Raw genomic sequence first — 26848 nt, forward strand, 5'->3', positions numbered from 1 at the left:
GGAGCCTTCTCTGAGATTATGAGAAGGAATGAAAGCGGGAAGAATGAAGATGACAAGGTAACACACTTGATTATCCCTTCATGTACACATTCACTTTTATACCTAATGCTGAACCTTGCTATGTAGATCAAGGACGCTCTACAACCGTTTGAAGGGACACGCAAGAAGCAATTCAAGTTCCTCCACTGTTGGTTCATTCTACAAAGAGAACAAAAGTGGAATGAGTATCTTGCAACATCGTCCACAAAGAGGACTGCGGAACCAAGCCTGCAAGGAGCTGCACCTGTTGTAGAACCAAGTGAGCAGGCCACGGTGCCCATCTCCAATGAGAGGCCTATTGGTCGAGACCGTGCAAAGAAGCAACGTGCGAGCAGCTCCTCTGTTAATTCATCTTCCTGCTTTGATATTCTTCAAAGATTCAACAAGACCGTGCCAAGTTTGAAGAGGATTTGAAGGCTGTAAACAAATATGAGTGCGACCAGATGTCATTGCGTTATGAGAGGAAGTTGGCCATTCAAGAGCAGCATCTGCAGATTGCTTCATGATCGGCGTTACTTCAAGAGAAGATATTGATGCTGCACGAAAAAGAACGGGAGGACTGCCTCATGACTATGGACTTGGACAAGTTCTCTCCTTGGGTTCGTGATTACTACATCAATCAGCTAAAGCTCATTGCAGCTAAATCAGCTGAACAGGCTTCCAATGACCCAAATGCTAGTGGCTGAGTTGTACTTCAGTTGTGGTTTTCATCCATGTACTAATAAGTATTGTGACTCTCGAGTTTGTGTAATCTTGTACAATTTATCTTAACTATGGTCATGTTGTTTGCTATCAGAACTAAATATATCATATTGATTGCACACCATCTCAACTCATACAAAAAAGGGTACCAGAATTACTGTGGTCATACTGATTGCCATCGATTAAATAACTGAGTACTTCTACAATATCTTGTGCACCATGTTTTAAATATTTGCATCAGCTCATACAGACCAGAGTACCGGGTACTAAACAAAAGTACACCTGATCTTCTTTTACAAAAGCCTACTAAATACTACACAAAAGACATGATTGCCGTCACTATAATATTTGCCGGCCATCACTATCACAAAAAGTCAGCTCCATCCTTCATATTCCAGCACTAAAAAGTAACATGGTTGCCATCCTTCACTATCACAAAAGTCAGCTGTATCCTTCACTATCACAAAAGTCAGCTGTATCCTTCACAATCCGGCACTAAAATCCGAAATTCAATCCTTCATGCAGAAAATGAAGTGAATCATAAAAGAATCAAAGCCAGTGAACTGAATTATAGAAGAATATTGAACTGAATCATAGAATTACCATATATTTGAGGAGCCATATATGTTCCATTTATGCTCAACTAGGTCATTCTTCAATTGCACATTGGCCGCACGACTCTCAATCTGTTGATGCCTAGCGATCAACTGCTGAATCTCAGGCACATCTCTGTTTGGATCAGGAGAAGATTGAGAGGCTCCCTCATAATCCTCGATCGCCAAAGTCTCCATACCTCTCTCGTACTTGATTCCCATATTATGCAGAATAATAACACAGTCAACAATGAACTTCATATCTTCCGGATCCCACATCCTAGCTGCTCGCTTCATGATGGCATATTGTGCTTGAAGTACACCGAAACTGCACTCAACGTCCTTCCTAAATGCCTGCTGCATTTCATTGAACTTATTATGTTTGTTGCTCAACGCAGCTAGAATAGGACTCATCAGGGTAGCCCATAGGGGGTAGATACCATCTGCAAGATAGTAACCCATATCGTATTCTCTCCCATTTACTGTAAAATGTGTTAGAAAACTAGGCAATTTTTGGTATATTTTAATTCCAAATATTACTAGCAATTTTATGGTATAAATGAGTGATAATGTGTGAATAAGATATGTGCATATGTTCATGTTATTCTTACTAATAAGCATGAACAAAGAGTTAAACCAGAATAGATTTAGAATGTACCCCAAGGTGGGATAAGTGCCGGAGGCACTGGTTGCGCCGTTACCAGCTGGAATAGGCATGCTATTCAACTAGCCTTGCTTGAAGTAGCCGAACTATGTCGATGCAGGAAGAGGTTCGCAGTGCAGTCCCACGAACGGTCACGCCGGGAAGTAGACGAAGTAGTCGATCAGGGAGCAAGCAGTCGCGTCAAGACGCTCCCTAAAAACCTGATTGCTCGCGTCCCGTGCAGGACCTTCAGCGAGCAGAGGTTCCGGAGGCCTGCTCTCGCTAGAGCTGTGCGTGCAGCACTAGCGATGGAAATGGCAGAAAGCAGCAGAGGGAGAAGGGAGAGGTCTCCTAAGCAGGAGTACCTGGATCAAGTGCTGAGGTGAGTGAGGATGACAGGAGGGGTGGTTTATATAGGCGTGGAGGTGCCTCAGGTTCAACGAACCTGGAGTCGTAAATAGCTTTGATGAGCGGTAGTTACTGTGCCTCAGGTTCAACGAACCTGGACGTCATGAAGAGCTTTGATTCTCCAGTCATTACTGCACGTCATTTATTCTCTGTTTTAATGCTCTTTACAGCAAAACGTTCTTCTCATCTCAGCACATCACGTCGCACCGCACGTGCACGTCACGTCACGTCCGGCCGCGCACGCGCGCCGCGCCGCGCCTCAGCCCGGCTCGGCGAGGCGAGCGAGCGTGAGCGCATGTGTGGTTCACCGTCCTCCTCTTACCGGCTTCACAAGTGGTGTACATAAAGTCCACCCTTTAAGTCGCTTGAAATCCTCCTCAAATCCCGGTACGGAATTAAGCAATTGATTCCCTAGCATTTAATAGTGGGCTTTAAATTCTTTTATTGTATTTATTAGAATAAATAGGCCAAGCCCATAATTCCAACAAAATGAACCTCAGGAGCTGTGCCTGCAGCAATATTGTCAAACACGGGAGAGCGATGAAGGACATTAATATCATTACAAGAGCCCGGCATACAGAAGAACGCATGCCAAATCCAAAGGTCATAGCTGGCTACCGATTCAAGTATCATAGTAGGTTTCTTGTGGTGTCCTCCATGGTACTAACCGTGCAATGATACGGGGCACTTCTCCCACTCCCAGTGCATACAATCGATGCTACCTAGCATCCCTGGGAACCCTCTTTCCTCGGTCTTTGCATGGAGTCTAGCAATATCATGCTCATTTGGTTCTCTAAGATACTCAGGCCCAAATATTGCAACTATGGCGCGTGTGAATTTGTTAACGGTTTCAAGGACTGTGCTCTCACCCATTCGAATATACTCATCTAAACTGTCAACTGGTCCTCCATAAGCAAGCATTCTTAAAGCAACAGTTACCTTCTGAACTGTTGCAAATCCAGCCCTGCCGGCAGCATCGCACTCTGGACAAAAGTATCTACATGATGCAGCAAGTGCAGCACATATATCATTGAACATCTCTGGTGGCATTCGAAACCTGTGACATGTAACATACCCAACTTTAGTACCTTCAACGTGAACAACTTGTGGTCAAGTTAGGTACATTGGCAACCTTACCGGTGATGGAACATCCGTGCATTATACCAAAGTAGTCTTGCATCAAGTGGAAAAAGCCAGCATATCGATCCCTGAATATTACTTGCCGCCCAACAACAGATCCACAGTGAGGTCGTTCATCTTCTTCTTGTGCCAGTTGAGCAATGGTAGTAAGCTGTAAAAGCTCCTCATCTACACGCATTTTTGCACGCAGCTCACTCCATCGCTTCCGTCGTCTCCGCCACATCTTCCTAAATCACAGGATGAAAACAAGGGGGAAAATCAAATTAGTTCTTGCCATCGCAAGATACAGGACAATTAGTACCTCCAATAGGAAGTGCAGAAGAGGCAGCAGACCAATCGGTCTTGAAGTGGCCGGTCAGTTGTTGCCGGTGAAGGAAACGTCCACCCCGCCGCCGAGCTAGGGTTGTCCGTAGATGCAAAGGGAGCCCAGCAGCCGAGCTCCAAACAGCGTCAGTGAGCTACCCACCATCCACACTGACGAGAATGGCGGCGGGAGCGGACCTTGCTTGCTCAGGTTCCGCGGCGCGGCGGGAACCAACGGCTGGTCGCCGTCGGAAAGGGATGCGCGGGCGTATGCGAGCTATTGCTGGAGACAGCGATTGCTAAGTGTGTTTCGCTGGTGGGACCCATGCTTGGGGGCACGCAGAATGCGCGTCCGCGTCCGCAGTGCGCTGGACTCAGCCTCAAGAACTTGAGGACTTTATTAACATCTTCTAGCAAGATTTCTAAATCACTTTAGAATTTATGAAATTCAATAGTACCCAAATAAATCCTTACAGCATCTCGAAAACATTTTCACCAAGAGGTCAACATGAGTTAATTGTTTTTGTGTTGACTTAAATCTACATGTTTGTAAATAGTCAATTTTGTCCTTTCTAGCAAGATTCAAGGTGATTCATAGCTAACTTTATGCTTTTTGCATGAAACTTTAATATAATCTTAATTTAATATGTTTGTTGATAAAAATAAATTAAATTATTAAATAATATAATTGTAATGTACTTTTATACAATCCAGTATGTTTGAAAAAGAAAAAAAATGAAATTCTTAACATGTTGTTGGGCTTAGGCTAAACAACCTGGGCTTGGGCCAACATTTCCCTACTCCTATGCTAACTTGCTTAGCCAATTCTACTGCCAATCGGTGGTGACCATTGATCGTAGAACCGACGTCAGTCGACGCATACGAGCGGATAAAATCAGCATTGGCTGACTCCCCCTAACTCTAAGCTTTCATTTCCCCTACCTTCCTTTCACTTATCGGTGGCTGTGAAAGATAGAGGGGGAGAGAGAGAGAGAGAGAGAGAGAGAGAGAGAGAGAGAGAGAGAGAGAGAGAGAGAGAGAGAGAGAGAGAGAGAGAGCTCGCGACATTGCTTTGGCTTAAGCGTGCTTCTGTTGAGTGGCACTCAAGGGTAATCCTTTCAAGCTGGCAGCACTAGAGGCATCCCTGCGGCGGTGGCATTCAGTAAGGCTGGCAATGCGCACGGGTGTCTCCGCAAGAGCAATGAACTCCTCGAGGGCAATAAGTCAACGAGGAGGGACGACAACAGGTGATTTAGTGGACATCTACCATGGACAGGAACACCTCCTCCCCCCCACCCCGCAACAAGTCCGAGATGAGGGACGACGATGGCCAGCATGGTGGATGGCGATGCTTCCAAGCTGGCTACACCCACACTGACCTTCATCGATGCATCTGATGTAATTTAGAGATATGCTTTGAAATTTTAGGGATCTGCATCTATGGTTTCGAATATTTTGGGAATTTGGTGATTTGGATCGTCCTGATGCGGCATGTATGAATATTTGAGCCTTGCTCGTTTGGGGATTTCATGGTATTGAGCTTTTGGGGAAGTTTTAGCTCCAGGGTTTCGGGTTCATCACAGATATCCTACCTTTTACATGCTAAGCGAGACTAAGATTCGTAGTGCATCGACATTAATGAGGAATTTCCATCAGATTAGCGCTAGCTTGGATATTTATATACCAAATCGATGGTCAAAATAGCGCTAATTTCCATCAGGCCTTCGTTTCTATAGAATGTTGATGGCTAAAATAATACCAAATCGATAGCCAACTGTAGGGTGTTGGCAGGCGTAAGCTACTTTTGTTAAGTAATCAATACTATTATAGAGGGCAGTGGTATAAGTGAAAATGAGGTGCATTACAAAGTCACAATTCTTTTACAATTAACATTTAAGAAATCAATGAAAAACGTTTTTACAATCGGAGCAATGGCCCGATAGGACCGTATATTATTTTGAATGGATCGAAACTTGAAACGTGAGACATCCAACGTAATTAAGCACTCTCACTCCCGTGGAACTGAACGGCAGGTGTTCCACTCTTAGACTGGGAGGTGGTTGGCGTGTGGCCCTAAGCAAAAAATGCCTTCAAGAAGTCGAGGACTTTATCAACATCTTCCAGCAGGATACCCCTCGCAGCGTCCAGTGCCCTGAAACGATCAGCCCAAGCAGCAAGGAGAGGAGTCCTCTCCGCGTCCATGACCCTGACGCCAATCATCTTCTCAAACACATTGAACCAAGCGAGGTAGCCCCCGACCACAATGTCCACAATCCCGGCTTTGTCTCCACCAAAGTAATCCTTCCCCTTGGAGCAATCCTGGAAGGCTCCTTCAAGTGTCTCCAACGCCGCAATGGCCTGCGTCCCTCCATCCACCTTCTCCTCGATGCTTTGGGCGAATAATTACACATTAACCGATAATTAAATATACATCAATAGAATTATTTTGATACTCTTCAGTTTTATTTAGACTTTCATAGAACCTTAACTGTTAAAGGACTCAATTAATCCTTATCCTTGAACAATTAGGGTTCACAACTTTTTAATGGGTCCATTTATATACATCATTAGAGTATCAAAATAATTCAATCAGATACAAAATTAGAACTAAAATTGAATTCACTATCTTATATGTCTAACAATTAACTTAAAAATAATAAACTAAATCACTGGCTAACTACATCTAAACAAATAATTAACACATGTATAAAGTAATAATAAACTAAATCAATTGCTAACTAAATCTAAAAAATAATTAACACTTCTATAACAATTACAAACTAAATTACTTGCTAACTACATCTAAAAAATTATTATCACATGTATAAAAATTATAAACTAAATCACCTGCTAACTACAACTACAAAAATTAATTATCAAATGTATAATAATTTTAAACTAAATCAGATGCTAATTGCATCTACAAAAGTAAAATTATCAAATATATAATAATTATAAACTAAATCAGGTGCTAACTGTGTCTATAAAAATTAATTGGTAACTCATGGATAAAATTGCTGACTTTTTTAAAAAAAATTGCAAAAATTCTCCTTCCCTCCCCTCACTCGGCTACCATGAACAGTGCTGAGTTCATGTATCTCGAGGAAGGGAGGAGGTGTGGTATATATAGGCGGCAGCATTACCACCGGCATGACCTGGTACCAATCGTTAGCACCAGGTCATGCCACGATCCGGTGCCAAAGACCCTTCCTAGGTATCCTACCGTTGCAGCCGGTACTCATACTCAGCTGATACTTTTGGTCTGGATCCATAGGTTGTTATCAAGTAGTGTGCTAAGTTACCTACAAGAGAGCTATGGATTAAAAATTTTGAAATGATTGATTTACCCGTATATGGCTGGTACTTTTTTACGAGAACACAGGAGAGACAAAGCCCTTAATGGTTAACACAAATTAATAAACAAAAGGTTAATTTATAAAAGAAGGCAAAAGATAATAGATTTGTGCTTTAGTATAGCAAATGAATATAAGACACAACAAAATTCACATGTTTCATAGCCTAAAACTACTGAATTTTTTGTTTATATAATTACTAAGGGCATCAGCAACGGGCCGATAGTGCTATCTACAGTGGAGCCACCAGCCACGTCAGAGAGAGAAACGAAGTGAGAGAAGAAATTGTCGGACGTAGCGAAAGTCGCCAGCGCGCCTTTTGACGCCGAGCTGACCCCACAACGCGCTTTCTCCGCGCGCGAGCGGGCCCCATGGGGGAGATGGACCGCGGGCAGGAGAGGCGCGCTGCGCGCGGCTGCTGGGCGCTTTACAGTGACCGGTGCGGGCGGAGGAGGCGCTCGGCCTCGGCTGCAGGGGCAGGTAAAGGAGGTGTGCAGCCGCGCTGCTGGGGCAGCCGAAGGGGTGAGGCCGGAATCCGACGGCGCGTACAGTGGCCGGCGCGGGCGGAAGATGTGTTCGGCTGCGGCTGCTGGGCAGGCAGACGAGGCGTGCGGCCGCGCTACTGGAGCGTTCAAAGGGGCGAGGCCGAAATCCGGCGGCGCGGGGTAGGGCGGCGGCGTGGGGGCAGGCCGGATCCGTCGGGGCGGCGCGGTCACCGGGCCGCTGAAGCGGAGCAGGGCGAGGTAGCCGGCAGGGGGCAAGTTCTTCTTCGTCGCTCTCTAGTTCGTTTCAATTCCACCAGCAGTGGTAGCTTTCTGAAGCTATAGCATTACATGAATTAATTCTGCTGCTAGCAAAGATCTTCAGTTCTGTTCCTTAATCTACAAACAACAAGAAATCGAGACCAATAAAAAGAAGAGTTTCGATTTCACCGCTAGTTCTGCTAGCATCAAGAAGCAGAGAGCTGCTCTGTTTTTTCGTTCTTGCAAGAAAGGAAGGGTTCTCAGAAGTAAGGAAGCATCGGCAATGCCTTCCTCGAGCGGCAGCTCGAGCTCGCTATCCGCGGCGCCAGCGCCATGCCACGCCGTCGATGCAGAGCAGCGTTCCGAGCTCGCGGCCGCCGCTCCGTTGAAGTGCGGACGCCGAGGAGCGCGTGGCTGCTGGCATTAGGAGGCGGCAGAGCATGACTGCCGGCTTATAGGGAAGATGATTGGGACCGAGAAGCATACCATTAAAAAACTCTGACGCGTGGGACCTACAAAATTTTGAAAACCGTGCTATAAGATAATCTAATCCAAATTGTTGGCCGTTTTAGCAACTGAAAATATATAAATTTTACTATATAATATATATATAGATGTATAGCAAAATCTATAAATCTAAATTTGTCAAAACGACCTACAAACTTAAATAGATAGAGTAGGTGAGTACTCTATAAGAACAAAACCAATGTATCTGGATAAGTAGTCCATATATAGATGGGGTCCACATAAAGTGGTCTTTAGTGACTACCATGTGCACAATACAATATTAAAAATAAAAGAAGGTAGTAAATTGGAGAGAGATAATAAGTGGCAAGGAAGAGAACAATGCTTATTTATTTTTTATGGGCTGCCCATATGGATATAGGTATCCTTTACTATTGACTACTATATAGACTAGTTGCACAATATATTTAGGTAAGTATGAACAATTGTTTATTCACCATGGACGGCTTTTGAGCAACATGGACTAGTTGCACAATATATTTAGATAAGTGTAAATAATTATTTATTCACCATGGAGTGCTTTTGAGCAATATTGTGGTCATGCAATGCTCTCTACAGCTGATGTGGACAAGGTTACAGAGAGTTGCTCTATGTAACCTTTGGCAATGCCCTGAGTAATTTATAGATAGTTTCATGTAACATTACTGATCCTTTCTTCATATTCCGACCTGGCACAAAAGCGGTTTGAGAAGTACAAGTCTAATAAAAGATGTTGAAAGATGCATCATTTATTTCCGCATCAGTCTTGAGGTGTTGAGTCACGTTCTTATAGCAAATGTATAAGCTCGTACAATTGTACGATGGAGTATTGCGTATGTCAATACACTGCACCTTCATGAAAAGAGATGTACACTGAGCCAGCAAATTCTTATGATTGGATTTTTCTCACAATGCAAATCAGTTGAGGATCTTCATTTACAAGTAGTACTGTAGTAGCTGGAGTGGCAAAGACACTAGACATCTTCGTCACATCGGCACGTAGAGAACGGAGAACTCTTTTAGCATGCGTGTTACAACTCGTGACAATATTAATACCCGACCTTCTCGTAATTTACAACGTCTAATATGGCAGGGCTCCTGGATCACAATGTCAGGTATGCATATGGTGATGCTGGCACGTCATCACCGTCCCAGCAAAAAAAAAACCACGAGGCAGAAAATCTCCGAAGATGATGGGTGCAGTAGGGGTGCGCTGGGCCCCAATTGGCGAGTGTGGGGGAATCGAAACAAGCACGTATATGGGCCTTAGATGCGGCCCGCGTGGATGAATGTGTCCATCAGCCCAAGTAATACAACGGGACTAGGGAGTGGGCACTGTTGGAGAAACTCGCGTTACCACGAGTTGATTAGTCGTAGAAATGGCCCCTCTCCTCATTTTTTTTAGCCATCATTTTCTTCCTCCACCTCCTCTTCTCGTTTTCTTCCTCGCCCCCTCATCCACAGCTCAGGCCGGCAGCTGCCACCGCCGCGCCGTCCATCCAGCCACCACCCACCGTCGTGCCACCACAGCCCCAGCTTTCTTCTTGCCCCGTTGCTAGCCACCGCCCATCAGAGGTCCAGCCCCGATCGCCCGGCAGCCTCACCTCGGCCGAACCACCACCACCTTTGGACCGCCGTAGCCTTCGATCTTCCCCTTCTATAGCCCGCGGCTATAGAAGCCGCCCCTCAACCCCGAAAACTCGAAACCCTAATCCTAACCGCCGTCTCGACCACCACCCCGGCCGCCAGCGATCTCGTCACCGGCTGCTCCCCCACCTTCCACCCCTCGCCGCCGGCCGCTTCCTCCGAAACTCTAACTCCGGCAGTCTCGATGGCACGGCGAGCGGTGGCGACTCCGGCAGTCTCGACGGTGCGGCGAGCGGTGGCGGCGGTAGTGAATTATTGTTGGGAGCCTCGATTATTCCCGCTAGGGAGTTGGCGTGAACAAGCAAACTTGGACCCTGACTATTTTTGGAGTGCGCCTGGCCCAATTAGCGCGACAGAGTTGGGTGCTTGGGTGGGACCCTCCCGCTGTCACGACATCGTTTTGTTTTAACACGTTCGATATAGAGGCCACAGCTCGGGAGGCTAGTAAGGTTATTCTTTCGAAAAACAATAACTACGAGAAATCTTGATCGGAGTGTGTTACTTTTTCGCTGAGTTACCTCGTTGCCTATCTTTTTGCAGCAAACAGAAAAAGAAAACGTCCTTGTGGACTTGTGCCGGTAGTACAAGGATGCGGGCGAAGGAGGGAACCGTACTTGCGGTAGTACAACGGGGACGAGGGCGACGGAAGCAGAGGGGCCCGCGAGTGACATTTCCACGAATACCAGGGCCGACTTGACAAAACATCTCTGTCTGAAACCGCCAGGCTCCATGTCAGAGAAGAAACGAGTTCCTGCACGGCACCGTTGCAGGGGTGCGGCTCCGGCCGATCGCTCGTGCTTATGCACGGGGTCGGCGTCGGCGTCTTGCCAAAGTGTCAGGATGTGCATGTGCCCCGGCGTGGCATCCTCCACCCCATCGACCCTGTCGTCGAGCTCCAGCTCCAGCTCCTCCACCGCTGGTCCGCTGCTGCTCCGTCTCACCATCGCCGCCACCGAAGCTTCTGCAAATATCATCCTGGTCTGGTCTCAGAACCGGAGCCACATTCAGAAACTTCGCGAGGACGCTTCCGGCCTCCGACGCGGCTCTATCCGCTGCAATTGCAACACGCACAACCGGTGTGGTGCGGAACCTGTGTGGTTCAGAAAAGCAGGACCCTGAATGGGCCACTGTCAATCACTGACTAGGATAGCACTGAATGGGCCTGTCTGAATCCGTCAGTCTCCTAATCCTTTCTACTAGCTAGGAGTTACTATTAATCCTTTCTCCCCAGGCCCCAACGCGGTGAGTCATCTCTACAAGATAACATTGAATAGGTGGTGTGTCGCGCGCATAACCAAAGCATCAGTGATCTCGACTGACTGACGGGTGATTTGTGTATAGAGATCAGACCAGATGATGCCCTACACGCAGGTGCTGTACCTTTCGCTTCCATATCAGACTACCTTTCCCCCGGTCTCCTCCCTAGCCTGTTTGCTTGCCCGGTCAGGTCACATCACCTTTGCGGTGACCTGGCACCACTCGACGATCCCCTTTGTCAAACCACAAGGATTAAAGTAAGGCAATGGTCACAGTAAGGCTCAGTATTTTTTTTTCTTCTGGTGAAATGGTTTACCGGATAATAATCGAGGTATGGGAGTAATGATTGGGCCGGGAAAATAAAAGGAGGGAGATCAGGGATGTGGATACTGGATTGTCCCCTATGGTCACATGAACTGTGCCCGGTCCCCGGACCATGCCCATAAAGCTGGAGCCCGGTGCTGCCTGCTCCTCATCACAATCACAAGCATTGCATTGACTTTTATTCTGCACCCAAATCTTGAAAAGGTCTCCACGACATTATCCTGTTTCCTGCCGAGCATTCTTCCTTCGAAAGTTATATTGAAATGGATATTTAGAAAATACTCGCTCCTTTCACAAAATATAAGGTATTCTAAGTTTGTCCTAAGCCAGCTTAGTTGACCAAGTTTTAAAGAAAAGAATATAATATTTATGATATCAAATATCTTTGTACATTTTAGTGGCCAGGGTTTATTCCTGAAATACTAGTAACTAAAATGTTTCCATCTTCCTCATATACAATTTTTTCCAGGCAGGCTCTCACTTGCTTTTTTGCAACCAATTTCCTTGTAAGAAGCATACAGACATTTATGTTATTTTCAACTACTGCCAATCAAAGAGAACAAGACACGAGGCAGGAACTGTACTCTGCGAATTATTGACAACAAAAAAGAAAATAAACTGCTGCAAACAGGATTCGCAAGCCGCCAGCTCAAGGATGAAGCCAAGAAATTCCGTGGTCCAGCCTTGAGACACCCACGCTAATCTGATTGAAGAAGGTGATAAGAGAGAGAGCATCAAGCAACCCCATCAAATAATTGTTTCGCAACAGCTCACGTAACGTACTGCAACTTAAATTGCCGGTCAGGATAAGACAGGGGAGGGCCAGGGCCGACCCAACTCATTGGTCAGGTGCCTTGCTTGCCTGGATGGTTGATTTCTTCTTGTTCCGGGGGTGGCTTGTGCTGGGAGGCATATGGATGCACGAGATGCTACTACTATTCAACTCCTGCCATTGCTGGCTTGTCCCGGAGAAAATTCCCTTTAACCCGTTCGCTCAATACCACTGAAAATTAGACCATCCCTTCAATACCATCACTTTAATTTTCCATCCCTCCTATACCATCACCGTTATATTTTGAGCAGAACACCGTCTACCACCGTTAAACTAGACAAATCATATGTTTTTGTTCCATTTTTACCCCTCTCCAAAACTTATGCTTAGTGCCGGACACATCTCATCTCCAACCCTATCCTGTCCCGTGCTGACCCCGCTCCCCGCTCCCATGCCGCGCCGCCGCACTTTGATTTGCACCGGGCCCGTCGATCTCCCCGTCCTGGATCTGCAGGCCCGTCAGGGGTCAGGAGGGAGACGTACGGCCCCTCCACACGTGGGCATCGGGGGCGCGCGGCAGCAGGCCCTAGCACCAGGCTGGGCGTTGCTTGGGGGGCGCGTGGCAGCCGCCCCTAGCGCCGGGCAGGGTGCTGCGTGGGGGGCGCGCAGGCGCAGGCCCGTCGCGTCTACGCGTGGGGTGCGGGGCCCTTCTGCGCCCCTGCGCTCGCAGGGGATGGGGACTCCATGACAAAACGTCGTCCACTCTTGGCTTCCTGCAGGGTGAGTTATTCATCTTCTTCTTTATGCTCCATTATATGAACTGCAACTAGAAACCCTTAGTTTTGAGGTTTTGATGGGCCATTCATTAACAGGACGGACCCTAAGTCGAGCTACCTGTTGGAAATCAGAATCAGTTGCAATCCAAAAAATCATAGGAAGGATTTTTCATACTTTACCTTCAACAAAATAGTGGATTCTGATCTATGCAATTTCAAATACCTCATCGCAGAAATTATGGATCAGTACCCTCATGGATACCAGGAAGTAGTACATGTTTTTACTATGATGGTGTCAAAAAATGCTCCCTTGAAGTCCCAACAGATCAGGAACTCCTTGAGATGTTTAGCAAACATGTTGGTAGCAAGGTAGTTCGCATGACTATTACATATACTAAACCTACTGATGATGTGCCTATTCCTGAGTCCTACACTCCAGAAAATTAAGATTTACTTGATATCCCATGCACCCCATCTATGCCTTATCCATCTCTAGCTGCAGCAAGCCAGTCCACTGAGCCAATATCTAACAAACATACAAAGCCAACAGCAAGCTAACCCACTGAACCTAGCACAAATGAACCTAATGATGATGACGATGAGTATCTAGCAAATCCTCAACCACAAAATGAACATGTGGGTGTCGATGATGAATCCTTGTACTTACCTGCTCGTAAGACATATGTGGGTGAGGAAAGCGACTTCGAGTTTGATTCCAAATCCGATGAGAAGTACGAGGTAAAATCATACTAAGATATGGACAAGAAGTTAATTCCGGATCCATTGCAAAGTTGACTATGTCACAAACAATTTGGCAGAGTGCTTCAACAATTGGGTAAAGAAGTACAAGGGTTTGAATTTGGATAACTTTATGGACTTGATTAGGCAGCTTATTATGGACAAATGGGATATTAGAAGTGATATATCAAAAAAGATGGAAGGAGTCATTTTGCCACACATCATCAAGGATCTGAGGGAGCAAAGTAGGAATTTAGATATGGATGTGCAGTGAAGTGGGAATATTCTTGCTGAGGTGTCTATGAAGGGTGGTAGCGGCTACAAATATGTTGTCAACTTAGAAGAAAGAACTTGCTCTTGCAGAAAATGGCAAGTCTCAGGCATTCCCCGCAAACATGCCATTGCATTTTTCACATATTTTAGGGAACCTTTGGAAAAATATGTTGACATGTTCTACTCAATTGAGAAATTCAAGGCGGCATATGAGGCTCTAATCCCAGCTATGCGTGATAAGGCACAATGGCCACAATCTGACCATAGTTTTTTATTGCATCCACCACACCTAAAATATACAGTGAATAGAAGATAAAATCAAAGATTCAAAGGATGCATAGAAGGTGGCACAATAAGAAAGAAAGGCATCAGTGCAAAGTTTGCAAGAAATATGGCCATCGCTGGTATAAGTGTAAGGATGGTGACCCTGATGACATAGCAGCAATGCTGGCTGAAAAGTGAGCATTATTTCTTACCTATAATTGACTTGTCAATTTGGTTGTATTTTTTCCCAACTAACTCTTTGTTGTTCATGAATCATAGGGTTCCACCAAAGAAAAGGAAGAAAATTACTGAACCATCTTGTGAGAGCACTGACCCGGCACCTAAGGCAATGCATTTTCCTTATAGGTATGATCTGCACACTATATTCTGATTTGTTTCCAATAGAATTTCATTCATTTCTAATTTAACATATGTATACAGCCAAAGTGCCTCGGTTAGCTTAGGATCTAGAAACTCTCTCAGGTTGATATATCATTTTATTATATCATGCTCGGTATTTTTTCTCATGTACATGACTCATGTGCAGGTCTGGAAGTGGCTCAAACCAACTTGAGCCACTTTCCATCAAGTACCTGATGATACCTACATGTGAGATCACACCACCTCCTGCCATCTCCAAGTCTACAAGAGAGAAGATAGCTAAAGGGAAGGCAAAGACAGCAGGGAAAAAGAAGAAGAAGGAAGTTTCAGTGCCACCTGATAGTCCGGCAATGGGTACTAGAAGCAAAACCCCCCAGAAGGACAGCCCTACCTCAGATACTAGAAGCAAAAGAAAGCTTCCACTTCCAGATCTAAACTGCTAGTTCATTTTGTGGGTTCTATTTTGCTTGGTCTTTGTAAACCAAATTGTAATTTCTTTTGGGGAGATGTTGTGAGCTACTAGTTGCTTCTAGTACTTTGTTCTTTTGCTAAGATATTGTGAGCTACTAATTGCTTGCTGCTAGTATGTTGCATGCATGGTTGTTTGTATGGACAAAAATGGCTGATTGGAATATGCTTGTATGGACATCAATGGCAACTTATATGTCTGCTTTTATGGACAGCAATGATGCTTATATATATATTAATAGTTGCTTTGACTGGTTGCTTATCTACACATCAAGATGCTTGTTCTGTGCATGTGTCCGCAAAAAGTGGATATGTACTACTGTGTGTCACTTCCTATAAAAAAGTTTGTCATCGCTCTGTGCATATATAGAGTTTTTGTTGTTCACTACAATGGCATAAAAGGGATAGCAATATAAATGTTTCATCTATTCCCTATAGGGGTAGTATTATCTTTTCCACCTTCAATTAACAGTCTTCTAACAGCAAGAGTGACAGGATGGCATTGAAGGGATCAGGTGAAAATTTCAATGACAATGAAGGGATGGTCTAAATTTCGATGGCATTGAAGAGATAGGTTAAATTTTCGATGGCATTGAGGGAATTTTCCCCTTGTCTCGCGGGAGGAGCCCTCTCCCTACCTCTCTCTCTCTCGGCATCCCTGCATGTTTTGTGGCAAGCAATTGCTTGAGTGGAAGCTTTCCTCACTGATTGGGCTTTGAGCGTGGGACTAGCACTTTTCTATGGTCAGTAGGGGCTGTGGCACATCCCTGTATGATTGTGTGGTTTGTCAACAATAATGGACGTAGGAGTATGCTGCATGATGCTACGATGGTTTTACTTTCTTGGATTCAATGTCGCTTCATTCAGCGCGGCTCCGTTTGGATCCTCCCGACTTATTATGAGCTGCAATAGTTGAAAGAAATAAGTTTATTGTTTTTTAAAACCGGGTGGTTGCATAGTTGAAAATTGGACTATAAGTTAGCTATACAAGCTCTTGATGATCCAAGCAAAGGCTCAATTGTTGACCTTACTGTTGCCCACCAATATACTTCACTGGTTTTAGTCAATCAATACTATAATTCAAAAAAAACAAATGGGAAACATGCATGGAGATAGCATACCAATATTTTGTCGAATTCGTAGTTGTAGGTTTTTTTATTATGGCTCCACAAATGCATTATTGCTATTAATCTACGGCCAAAGGGAGATGAGAAGGGACAGGTGGGTCAGTTCCTCGTGTTAGCTGGCATTATTGCTATTAATAGAATGCTCCCTGAAGATTGTTAAAGAGAATTTCGTTACAAATAGAGATTTTTCTTAAAAAAATCCCCACAGTGTCTTGCTTGTCCCAAACTGCTTTTGAAAATTGTTGAAGTGGAGTTTCCATCCGCATTTGGTCAGAGCAGAGGTCGTTCTAGAAATGACTTTAGTATCCGGGGGAGTAATGACTCGATTTCTACAGGACGCTGCAAATCTTTATCGGCACTGCATCACCGAATACTCTACCAGTGAATGCAAATTTCCTGCTCCTTTCCATTGGCGTTGTTTGTCTTAACCTTACCAGTGCAACCAGAGTCCCAGAGTCCTATGTACTCCCTCCGTTCCAGTATACAAGGCATAACTATGTCTAGTTTAAAGACCAAGTAACGTATTTAATTTTTTATCAACACTAGTATTATTATATCGATGTACGTGTGTATAAAAAGAGCGCGCATTGTATTATGGAACTTGAGTACAAGATGGTTATGCTTTAGCCGATTTATGGTCTGTCACAGCAGCGATGCAACTACTAGATAAAGATGACTCTAGATAAGAGAGAAGAAAGGGCAATAAAATAAGAAGTATGATGCCCTGCCACTCTGCTTGTGTGGAGAAACCGTGAGCAATAGTGTGATTTTTTATTTAAGACTAGGTTCATTAATGACTGTTTGTACTGGAGAGAGAAAATGAATTGCTTTCTTGAAGCGTATGAATCGATTTATCCGGAAAGATCACTACGGATGCTCTTATATATTATAACGGAGGAAGTATCTTTTCAAATTGGTTGTCTTGGTACAGCTTTCTTCTCATTGTTCATATGAGATCGTAACAATATAATACAAAATATCAGATCAGTACATATTAAAACAATATAAAATGTTTGAGTTATCTTTAATTTATTGCTATGGATACAGAAGCCAGACATTAGATTTCTTCTCATACAAAAAGAATTGCAATGCTATGCCAAGATAAACATCAGCTTGGACCAAGGGTATCCATTTCTCCACAAGCGAGGTGTACAGCACTGCAGAGCAGGGCCCGTCAGTCAGTGCCGCCTCCGACACCATGCGGATAAGAACAGCCACGTCGGACGCCACGCCATCGTACTGTCCACGTCGGCATCCTCCGCCTGCTTTAAAACCGGTCCCCCTACTCGTCGTCCTCTTCCCCCCGAAAATTCGCACCCAAAAAATCGACCCGAAAAAGACCAAAAAACCCTAACCGCTCCGATCGAATCATTCATCCAAGGGTCGCAGCCCGCGGCCATGTCTCAGGCTTCCGCCGCCGCCCAGGATCGCTTCCCCTGCTGATACAGCCAGCGCCGTTCATTTCTTCGGGTCGATATTGTGAGGGCCGCTCCGACCGATCCGTCCACGGCACCGGCGCCGACGCCGGCGCCGGCGAGGTCGATGCTGAAGCGGCTCTTCGATCGCCAGCTCCTGCGGATCTCGCCAGCGGAGCGGCTACCGTCGGCGGGCGCGGCAGAGAAGGATGAGGCGGAGCCGAGCTCCGTGTGTCTGGACGGCATGGTGCGCAGCTTCTTGGAGGACGGCGTCGGGGCGGGCGCCGAGAAGCCAGGACACGGCGGCCGGTATTGCAACTGCTTCCACGGAGGCGATAATTCCGACGACGAGGAGGACGAGGAAGCGGCGGCGGCGGCTTCCGACGTAGCGGAGACGATCAAGGTAGTAACTTGATTCCTTTTTTGGTGGGCGGTGACCGCGGCCGAGAGCGCAAGAACTGATTCTTAACCATCTCGCGCCGCCGTGCCCAGGGCCTCGTCCACTGCGCGACGCTCCGAGAGCGCAACCTCCTCGCCGACGTCTGCGCGCACCTGGAGCGCCACCGCACGGCGGGCGCGCGCCGGCGCGACCTGCTCCGCCTGGTGGCCGCCTCGCTCCGTGCCGCGGGGCACGACGCCGCCGTCTGCGTCTCCCGCTGGGACAAGTCCCCCTCCCACCCCGCCGGGGAGCATGCGTACATCGACGTGCTCCTCCCGGCCGCCTCCGACCGCGGCGCGCGGGAGCGCGTCCTGGTGGACGTGGACTTCCGGTCCGCGTTCGAGGTCGCCAGGCCCACCAAGGCGTACCGCTCGCTGCTGCAGCGGCTGCCGGCGGTGTTCGTGGGCAAGGACGACCGGCTCCGCCTCCTCGTGGCCGCCGCAGCCGACGCCGCTCGCGCCAGCCTGAAGAAGCGTGGCCTGCACCTCCCGCCGTGGCGCAAGCCCGAGTACATGCGCGCCAAGTGGCTGTCCCCGTATGAGCGCGAGCGCGAGGCGCCGCCGGCCGAAGAGGCCGCCTCCGCCGCCGCTGCGAGCGAGGTCGGCGTTGAGGGAACGGCCGCCCCGTGACGAGACGCCGTTCTTGGAGTTTTTGTCTTCGAAGAGGGTCTTGCTGCAAAAGCTAATTTTTTTTCCTTCAATTTTAACTCTTTTTTGGGGTGGTATTTTGGGCTACGAAGTGAGAGAGGTATGTATTACTGTACTGTTAATGTTTCACGAGACGAGGAGGAAGTCGCTATGTAGTGTAGTGTTAGTTTTAGGAAGAGAGAAGTAAAAGAAAATATCGGATAACATTCACTTTTGGTAATGACGTTTACCACTTTGTCTAAGTAATGAAACTTGCTATGATATATTCGCAGTGATCACGTCTTTAAAAACTTACACAATATGAAGGTATTGATCTAAAATGTCACTTAACAGAAAAATTTGAGGTACCATATATACTGTTGCTTGTCTGAATTCTAAATTTGGATCATACAAACAGAGTTTAATTTGAGAAAAATTTATCCACTGAAAAAAATTGCTGTTTTTATCTGTAAAACACTAGTCCATTTTTATGAACGTGTGCGTATGAATGAACTTTTAAGGTTATTCAGGGCACTGTTTAAAAAAAAGGGAGGTTTATCCAGGGTTGTTGAAGAATCAAAACTCCACCCTTTGAATGGAAATCTTCTGGTTCAACTGTTGTGCACGCAGCGCTAATGCCTACCAGTAAACAAATTCTGCGTATGGGATATTATTGCAATTAAAAAAAGCCAATTGGGCGGCTGAAGAAAATGATAAATTCCTCTGAATTCCGGATGAGGTTGTTGAACTGTCATCTGGCATATGCTTCCAAGAAAAATAGTATCCTCCAACCTCCGCTGAATGAAAATCCAAGGTGGTTGTACTGTGGAAGGCACCCAGCCCAGGTGGCGGTTGTTGCAAGGGAAGGGGGGACAGGAGTATTTTTTCCAAACCAATTCTGGAGGTTGCCCATACATATATTTTCTTTAAAAAATCAAATTCTGTGGATGGGGCTCCCCAGTTTTTATTCCTGTTCAATTTGGGCGCCTAATCTAATCCAAATCCGGATCAAGAGATGGCCTGCACTTGCACTAAATCCGGATCAAAAGATGAGCACATACATCTCCTTGCTCCTGCAAGTCTGCATCTGCATGATCCGGCCTGGTCTGGTCTGCCCCTGGCTGGGCTGGCTGGCCTACAATAGATTCTCTGGCGCCTCTGCAGGTTTTGTGTGCAAGACGCCAAGATGGAGGCGGCTCTGTTTCCTCCTCCGGAGGGAAACGAGGCAGATTAATGGCCGTTTGATCTGATTTGGTCGTGGCGGATCTACTTGTAACTGATGTTCTCCTAGCCAGTTCAAGTGTTCAACGCGCTGCAGGTAAGCAGAGGGTTGTTTATCTTGGTTGTCTTTGGATATTTCTCTCTTTTGACCATCCAAATCTGCAGGGTAAATTTCACAAGAAATAGCAGTCAGGAACGAAAGTTTCTGCAATTCTACCTCCCTAGCTCTTACCACGACACCAAGGTAGAACACAGGCCAAGGTACAGTACGAAACGAGCAACGAAATGATACTAAAGGCCTTCGTGTTCGCAGAACAAGGAGGGCCATACCCATACATCGGGCCTGAGGTGGTCCAGTGTCTCGCCGGTCAGCCATGGCGAGCACGGCGACGCGCCCGAGTGGCGGCCGGGACGGACAATACGACGCGCCAGGCCCAGGCCAGTACGTGCACCCGCTCGACGACCGGAGAGCTGGCGAGGCCGTTTAGATCAATCTCGCACGCACATACGCGTCGTCAGGCCACGCGCGGCCGGGCCCGGGGTGTCGCGGCGCCGGCGACCGCCCGCGTGCGCGCCAGTCGCGTTACTGCCGCCGCTGCGCCGGACGGACTACGGAGCTGGGGGCGTTGCGTTACTGTGTGTGCCTGCGCCCGCTGCGCGTTAGCTTGCTGCCGCTCCTGCTTCCTGCCCGTGTGTAATCGCTGCTGTGCTCCGCCGCTGCCGCTGCATGCATGGGCACAGGCCCGGCCCTGGCCTTGGCCCTGCTCGGTTTTAAGACGTCTTCCGCTGCAGGCGACGCTGGTACAGCGCCATGATGACTGAAGAGGACGATCGTTTTCGTCACGGATTCTGGCGCAAAATAACGGTTTCGGAGCGCTGCACGGTAAATTCTGTTGCCAATTGGTGTGCCACTTGTGTGTCGAGCGGCGGCTGGATGTCACGGCGCGACTTTGGGATGGTATTGGATCCAAAAAAGACACATTGGCATCCCCAAATTAAATAGCTCTGATCTTTCACTTGCATCCCCATCTCCTACGTTTATATACTGAGATGGGTGGCTACATACGCATCTACTCATGAAGCTAGGTAGATCTTGATCGAGAGGTTTATTTGCAGGCTTGCAGCAGCTCCTGGTTCTGAGTGATCCATCCAAAGAGCATGGGTCAGGGGGAGAGGATAAATAACAGCGTACCCTAGCTCCTTGGATCTACCAATTCACATGGACACTCAAGGAGAATAGTTTTTCTAGGGCCCAGCAAACAACTCGTACTTGACCGATTGACAGTCCGATAAACTACAATAGCCCAGTGGTTTAGTTGGTTGAGTCGACGAGCTATATATATATATATGATTCACCTGTTAATAATCTACTACTCTATCATTCACCTATACTAAACAAAAAGCAAGACAAGCTTTGCTGAGCCTACAAATGGAGCTATGGCCATATGGAAGGAATCGGTGCTCGTAGCTTAAAAATGGAGGGGTGAATTACACAATTCGAAATCCTTAAACTATGGCTCAAGTTAGCATAAAATATAAACTAAAACATATAACCTAGATATGCAACTAGGGTTTAACTAGTGTGAAAACTTCATCCCAAAGAGTTCTGCAACCTATAGCTAATCCTAACAAGATACTACATTAAAAATATAAAGGCACACAATATTGCAATAAGAAATGCACAAGCTTAAAAGAAAGGGATAAGGGGAAGCAAACTCTCGATATGAAGATTTATCCCGTGGTATCGGTAGGCACAAAGCCATCCCTAGTCCATATTGTTGAAGCACTCGAGTATTGCATCCCGATCACTAAGTCTCTTCCGGAACTCTTCTTGACTCGCCACGAAGGCTTAGCCACCAAGGCTCTCGCCAAGTTCCCGGTCACCTTGATGCCGCTTTCCACTAAGGAGCTTCTCCATGAAGGATGGGGGTCTCCACGTCCCCCGCACAAAGCCGTTGTCGCCGCTCCACACCAAGCCGGAGGGTCAATGACTTGCTGGCGAGCCACCAAGACTCCAAGAGGCCGGCACACCGAGATACAACTTGTGGTTCACTCAAGAAACAGCACAAGGTCACAACATCTTGCTTTTACACTCTCTCTAGAGCTAGCCTAGCACTATACCTCACAAAGCTTGTGCTAAATCTAAAGATTTGATCAATGAGCTTTTTGGTTGGTTTGGAGAACTTCTTCAGAGTATGGGTGTTGCACATAAACTTCAGCAATCTCAAATAACTTGGGGTGAGGCCTTATATAAGCTAAAGATCTACTCCTAGCCGTTACATGCCTTTACCCTGAAAAGCATAAAGCGTCGGTTAAACCTATTGCCACGGTCCATTTAACGAGTGTGACACCCTAGGTGTCAAAATTTTAACACATTAGGAAAGGATGTGTAATGTATGTATTGAATTGAGTGAAATTGAGTGAATGTGTGGAAATAAGGACTTATGTGTAATTTTTTCAAAAGTATGAGTCCTTTTATGCAAAATATTTGAATTACAAAGGTAACTCTTAAATTTTACTAGGGTTAAAGTGTAAGAATAATACTCATCATTTCATTACATAAAACTTGCAATTAAGTCCAAAAATACATGAAATTTACCTTAATAAGGACAAAAACTTTATAAAGTTTGAATTAAGTTCAAGGTTTTAAAATAAAGCTCTATCCTTTGAGTTTTTGAATTTGAACCCTAAATAAAAGTTATAGTTTTTGAAAAGTTCTACAATTCTTGTTTTGACCGTTTTCTCATTTGAGATATAAAACAGTGAGAAAATCTTGTTTTATATCAAGGACCCTGGAATTTTTGAAGTTTGCACATCAGCCCCTGGCGCCCCCCCCCCTTCTTCTTCTTCCCCCTCTGCTCATCTCTGCCGTCGCAGGCCGCCACCGCTCACCGCCGCTGCAGCTCTGCCGGTGCCACCTCCTGCCTCTGGCAGCTCCCACGCGGCACCCCCAGGCCGGCCGCCGCCCTAGCCCCTCTTCTCTGGCCTTCTCCCGCGCGCGCCACGCCGCCCCGCCTCTGCCCGAGCACTGCCCGGCCGCCACCTCACCACCGTCGTGGCTAGCGCCCGTGCATGCCCCCCTCACCCTTCTTTTCTGGTCCAAGACCTTCAGTAGCCCCCCTCCCTCCATTTTGCTCTCTCTTGCATTCTCATTTCACCCCGAGCTTCTGAACGCCGTCGGCGCCCGTTCTTCGTCTCCGGCGAGCTCTGCTCACCGTGGGCAGCCACCGTCAGCCTGTCCCTGCTCAAATTGATCCTCGAGCAAGCTTCCTCATCGTCTACAGGTGTTCCCTGAACCTACCCCGACGCCAATCTCCCACTAGATCGTCCTACCGACGCTCGCCGTTGAGGCTTTTCTCCGCCGCCGTTCGGTTCACCGCCGATCCACCGCTCCAGTCGTTCCCCGCCCTCGACAAGTGTACCACCCGAACCACATCACCCCGACGCAGCTCATAGACCACACCCCCACCCCTCTCCGATCTCCAGCATGCCGGAACACCGCCGCCGTAGTTGAGCTTCATCGCCGCCACCTCGGGTCATCGTCGTTCCACCCCTCCAGTCGACCCCGACCTTCACATCACCCCCAACAAGGTCCGCTCTAGCCCCCTGATCCTTCCTGGCCGGTTTTCCCTCGCCGCCGGCGACCACCATCGTCGGAATTCAACCGGCGAGTCTCGGCTCTTCTTCCCCGGTGAGCTAGGGAGTCGATTGCAATAATCTAAATCTTTCTGAGGGCCTGGCTGCAAGATTCCAGTCCCTCCCTTCAATTCAAATTAGTAATCTTTAGAAATTTGTAATAATTTGTAGAAAATTTAGAAAAATGTCAAACTAGTTTTGGTTCAATTCTTGGAGTAAACTCTACAACTTTTGTGTTATAGCCTTGAGCTGAATGAGTGCATATTTTGAATTAGAATAAATATTAGGAAATAGGTGTGCTAATTAGATCTCTTGATCCATAGCTACGCTGTTGTTGAAATTTGAAACATAGGATGTGTGTCTCATGTGTAGCTTTATGTAAAATTTGTAAACTCAGAACTGTTTCCTAGCTGTGATATTTAAGTGTCTTTGTTTTATATTAATGAAAGCTTTAGGATTTATTCCAGGGTGAATCTGTTAGTGTTTGTAGCTGAAAATTTTACTCTAACTTTCTTGCAGCATGTGTAATCCATGATAAAATTTTGAATATCAGTAGCATAGAGTATCTTGAATTATGAATTTAGGCTTAGATTAAAGATAATTCATGAATAATAGTTCTAGTTTATGAAAATTTATGAAATTAAATTAGAGTGTTACTTTTGCGTAGTCTAACATGTTCACAAAATTGCAGCACAAGATCTAGTGTAGAACTTCTGATATAAATAGATCTTAATATAATAGTGCTGTTTTTGTTTATTTTTGTAGCGCAGTTTCCATAACGACAAAATCTTGATAAATTTGCAGTAGCTTAGATACAGATCAGCTTGTCCCTAGTAAAAATTTCAACTTCATTTCTGCAGTAGTTCGATCTGTAAAAATAATTCATGTTTTATGTATGTTTTCGTTACAATATTTGTTATGAGTTATCTACTAAATAAATATTCTGAAAATTTTGGGATAAGATTATTTCAATTAAATCTATTTATACTAATTTTTTATAGTATTATTAATCACTCCTAACTTAGGGTTTTATTATTTGACCAAGAATAAAAATAATAGTAATTTAGTTAATTAAATCAACTAATGATGTTTAATGAATAGATTAGAGTCTTTTCCATGTGTTTAATGTCATTTAGTGTCATTAGTTTGATTGTTTAGAGTAACTAGGTTGGTTATCTGATGAAATTAGGTAATGTAATTTAATACTCGATAGATGACTGCCCGTAGAAGAAGTTTAATTAACTTATTGGATTGCAACTTTATCGTGAAATGAAATGGAAGTGTATGCATTTTCTCAACTATGATGTTTGCATATCATATAGACTCGACAACTCTCGCTGACGGAGATTACCAGCTGATCCCGGAACTAGAAGAAGGAATTTCTGAAGACCCCGGGAACGTCACCAGAGATCTAACAGAAGCCCCGAACCCCGGTTCGGAAACTTTTAGTGTTGACATCTCTGACCGCAGCCCCACCAGCGAAGGCAAGCTCCGGACATAAACCGCTATTTTTACTACACTGCAATTTATATATTCATGTATATCTACTTGTGCAATTAAGTTTCCTGGAATTATATTGAAACCTTAGTTGCATATTCATAGGAACCTATGTATTGAATACTAGAACCTGAGTCCGACTAGCTGCTAAGCTAATAGGACCGGTAGAAGTCGAGTGATTCCCTGTCACTCGCGAGCTTTATAGGAGTTGCAATGTTTACATTCCTGCAACCACTATAAGGATGACGGACGGGGTTGTGATTATGATCCATGACTTTAGCAAAAACCCCGTCTGTGTTGATGAAAATTTGATAAGGTCGCAGTGTGTGGTAGCGGTGGTTAAGCGTTTGAAAGTACTAACCACATGCCGCGAAATATGGTAAGCAGTAAGACTAGTAACCAATCGGCCCGAGGAGTGGACATACCCCCCACCACTCGTAATTTAGTTTTTCGCACACGCACCGACGTGTGGGAGTACGTTCCGCACAGCGGACAGAAGTACGGTCATGTAGTCGCGCTATAGGCGTACGTCCTGCACATTGGATGTGCGTATGGTCCTACAATCGCTTGTGGTGGCACTGATCCATGAGTCGGAATGAAAGGCAAACGGTTGCTTCGGAACTATCATTGGATGTTCCAAGCGTGTGAGTTAGGTTTACCCTTGCAAGGTTTGAAATTCGATTCAGAATCGTCTGTTTCTCGCGGAGATTGAGACTGCTTGATCCATTTGCCACATAGAGTAATAAGAGCAACGTGATGATGATCAAAAATGATGTATGTTTAAAAAGTTCTACCATGCTTGAGTAGCTATAGTTGCTTACTTAGAATGGATAACCAACTAAAACCTGAAAGCTAAAAGTTGAAATTAAGGATCTACTCTTTGTTACTTTTCAGCTGAAACTATACCTAGAACCATTACAAGCCTTCATAGTCTAGCTATATGGCTAAATATATCATGAAACGGGTAAGCCTTGCTGAGTATTAGAATGCTCAGACTTGCAAATTTAACTATATTTCAGGTAATCCCCCTGAGAATTCTACTCTGACTATGCCCTGGCCCTATGCTCTTTCTGATGGTTGGTCCGTGGAATGGGATCCGTCCCCGGCCAACACAGGTCCCTCCGAGTGATGTTGAGCTTGGGCTTAGCTCAATATCCGTTCCGCGACGTCTGGTAGTGTCGTGTTTTATTTTCGCTGCACATACTCTATCTTCGAACAATTTTGTATAAATTCGTACTAGTTAGGTCTTGCTACTATATATGTTTGAATACTAATGTGATATTATGCCTGTGATGTAAAATTGTCGGTGATTGTATCTCTGGACTCACCTTTGTGTGAGATACCTTATTTTGATCCTGAGTTAGGTGATTTTATCGGGACTTTACCCGACAGACCACGGGGTTACACCGTTTGAAGTGCAATTGAGTCCTTACTGCCTTCCGAGAAAGGATCAGCGTACTTGAGCCAGTGTAATTCAAGTTAGTTCTGCCACAACGAGTCACACTCAACCTGCCTACTAGCTGTTGAACTTCAACTGCCATCCCGTGCTGACGACATTT

General features: G+C 45.8%; 5 protein-coding genes across 6 annotated transcripts; 2 read left to right on the forward strand and 3 right to left on the reverse strand.

Moving 5' to 3' along the window:
* Window positions 1-1025: 1025 nt before the first annotated feature.
* LOC112873907 lies at window positions 1026-1706 on the reverse strand. The gene is made up of 2 exons (XM_025937002.1): window positions 1345-1706; window positions 1026-1256 (listed from the first exon to the last, which is right to left on the reverse strand). The coding sequence occupies exons 1-2, from the start codon at window positions 1695-1697 to the stop codon at window positions 1211-1213; spliced, it is 399 nt and encodes a 132-aa protein (XP_025792787.1). The 5' UTR covers window positions 1698-1706; the 3' UTR covers window positions 1026-1210.
* Window positions 1707-3048: 1342 nt separating this feature from the next.
* On the reverse strand, window positions 3049-3693 carry LOC112872907. The gene is made up of 2 exons (XM_025935936.1): window positions 3605-3693; window positions 3049-3442 (listed from the first exon to the last, which is right to left on the reverse strand). Exons 1-2 carry the CDS (start codon window positions 3691-3693, stop codon window positions 3049-3051), a joined length of 483 nt encoding a protein of 160 aa, XP_025791721.1.
* Window positions 3694-5901: 2208 nt separating this feature from the next.
* Window positions 5902-11019, reverse strand: LOC112872908 (probable glutathione S-transferase GSTU6). Its single transcript, XM_025935937.1, has 2 exons — window positions 10904-11019; window positions 5902-6217 (listed from the first exon to the last, which is right to left on the reverse strand). The coding sequence occupies exons 1-2, from the start codon at window positions 11017-11019 to the stop codon at window positions 5902-5904; spliced, it is 432 nt and encodes a 143-aa protein (XP_025791722.1).
* Window positions 11020-12490: 1471 nt separating this feature from the next.
* Window positions 12491-15512, forward strand: LOC112875599. 2 transcript variants are annotated; one of them, XM_025939501.1, is made up of 4 exons: window positions 12491-13208; window positions 13301-14673; window positions 14759-14845; window positions 15027-15512. In XM_025939501.1, exons 2-4 carry the CDS (start codon window positions 14549-14551, stop codon window positions 15301-15303), a joined length of 489 nt encoding a protein of 162 aa, XP_025795286.1. In that variant the 5' UTR covers window positions 12491-13208; window positions 13301-14548; the 3' UTR covers window positions 15304-15512. The 2 variants fall into 2 exon arrangements, with proteins under 2 accessions (XP_025795286.1, XP_025795287.1); XM_025939502.1 differs by having other exon boundaries at window positions 13438-14673.
* A 2141-nt stretch (window positions 15513-17653) lies between these two features.
* On the forward strand, window positions 17654-19231 carry LOC112872910. The gene is made up of 3 exons (XM_025935938.1): window positions 17654-17691; window positions 17904-18273; window positions 18363-19231. The coding sequence occupies exons 1-3, from the start codon at window positions 17654-17656 to the stop codon at window positions 18936-18938; spliced, it is 984 nt and encodes a 327-aa protein (XP_025791723.1). The 3' UTR covers window positions 18939-19231.
* The last annotated feature ends 7617 nt before the right edge of the window (window positions 19232-26848 follow it).

The sequence above is a fragment of the Panicum hallii genome, chromosome 9 (genome assembly GCF_002211085.1).
Source record: "Panicum hallii strain FIL2 chromosome 9, PHallii_v3.1, whole genome shotgun sequence".
Lineage (NCBI taxonomy): Eukaryota > Viridiplantae > Streptophyta > Magnoliopsida > Poales > Poaceae > Panicum > Panicum hallii.

Bases quoted from the DNA above. Each gene is read 5' to 3' on its own strand.
- LOC112873907 (XM_025937002.1), bottom strand. From the start codon at position 1,697: ATGCAGCAGGCATTTAGGAAGGACGTTGAGTGCAGTTTCGGTGTACTT. The intron at 1,257-1,344 runs GTAATTCTATGA...TTCTGCATGAAG, and splicing joins TATGGCTCCTCAAATATATG to GATTGAATTTCGGATTTTAG.
- LOC112872907 (XM_025935936.1), bottom strand. From the start codon at position 3,693: ATGAGGAGCTTTTACAGCTTACTACCATTGCTCAACTGGCACAAGAAG. The intron at 3,443-3,604 runs GTAATATTCAGG...TACATGTCACAG, and splicing joins GATCTGTTGTTGGGCGGCAA to GTTTCGAATGCCACCAGAGA.
- LOC112872908 (XM_025935937.1), bottom strand. From the start codon at position 11,019: ATGGTGAGACGGAGCAGCAGCGGACCAGCGGTGGAGGAGCTGGAGCTG. The intron at 6,218-10,903 runs GCAAGACGCCGA...ATTCGCCCAAAG, and splicing joins ATGCACATCCTGACACTTTG to CATCGAGGAGAAGGTGGATG.
- LOC112875599 (XM_025939501.1), top strand. From the start codon at position 14,549: ATGCATAGAAGGTGGCACAATAAGAAAGAAAGGCATCAGTGCAAAGTT. The intron at 14,674-14,758 runs GTGAGCATTATT...CATGAATCATAG, and splicing joins GCAGCAATGCTGGCTGAAAA to GGTTCCACCAAAGAAAAGGA. The intron at 14,846-15,026 runs GTATGATCTGCA...ACTCATGTGCAG, and splicing joins GCAATGCATTTTCCTTATAG to GTCTGGAAGTGGCTCAAACC.
- LOC112872910 (XM_025935938.1), top strand. From the start codon at position 17,654: ATGCGGATAAGAACAGCCACGTCGGACGCCACGCCATC. The intron at 17,692-17,903 runs GTACTGTCCACG...CTGCTGATACAG, and splicing joins ACGTCGGACGCCACGCCATC to CCAGCGCCGTTCATTTCTTC. The intron at 18,274-18,362 runs GTAGTAACTTGA...CGCCGTGCCCAG, and splicing joins ACGTAGCGGAGACGATCAAG to GGCCTCGTCCACTGCGCGAC.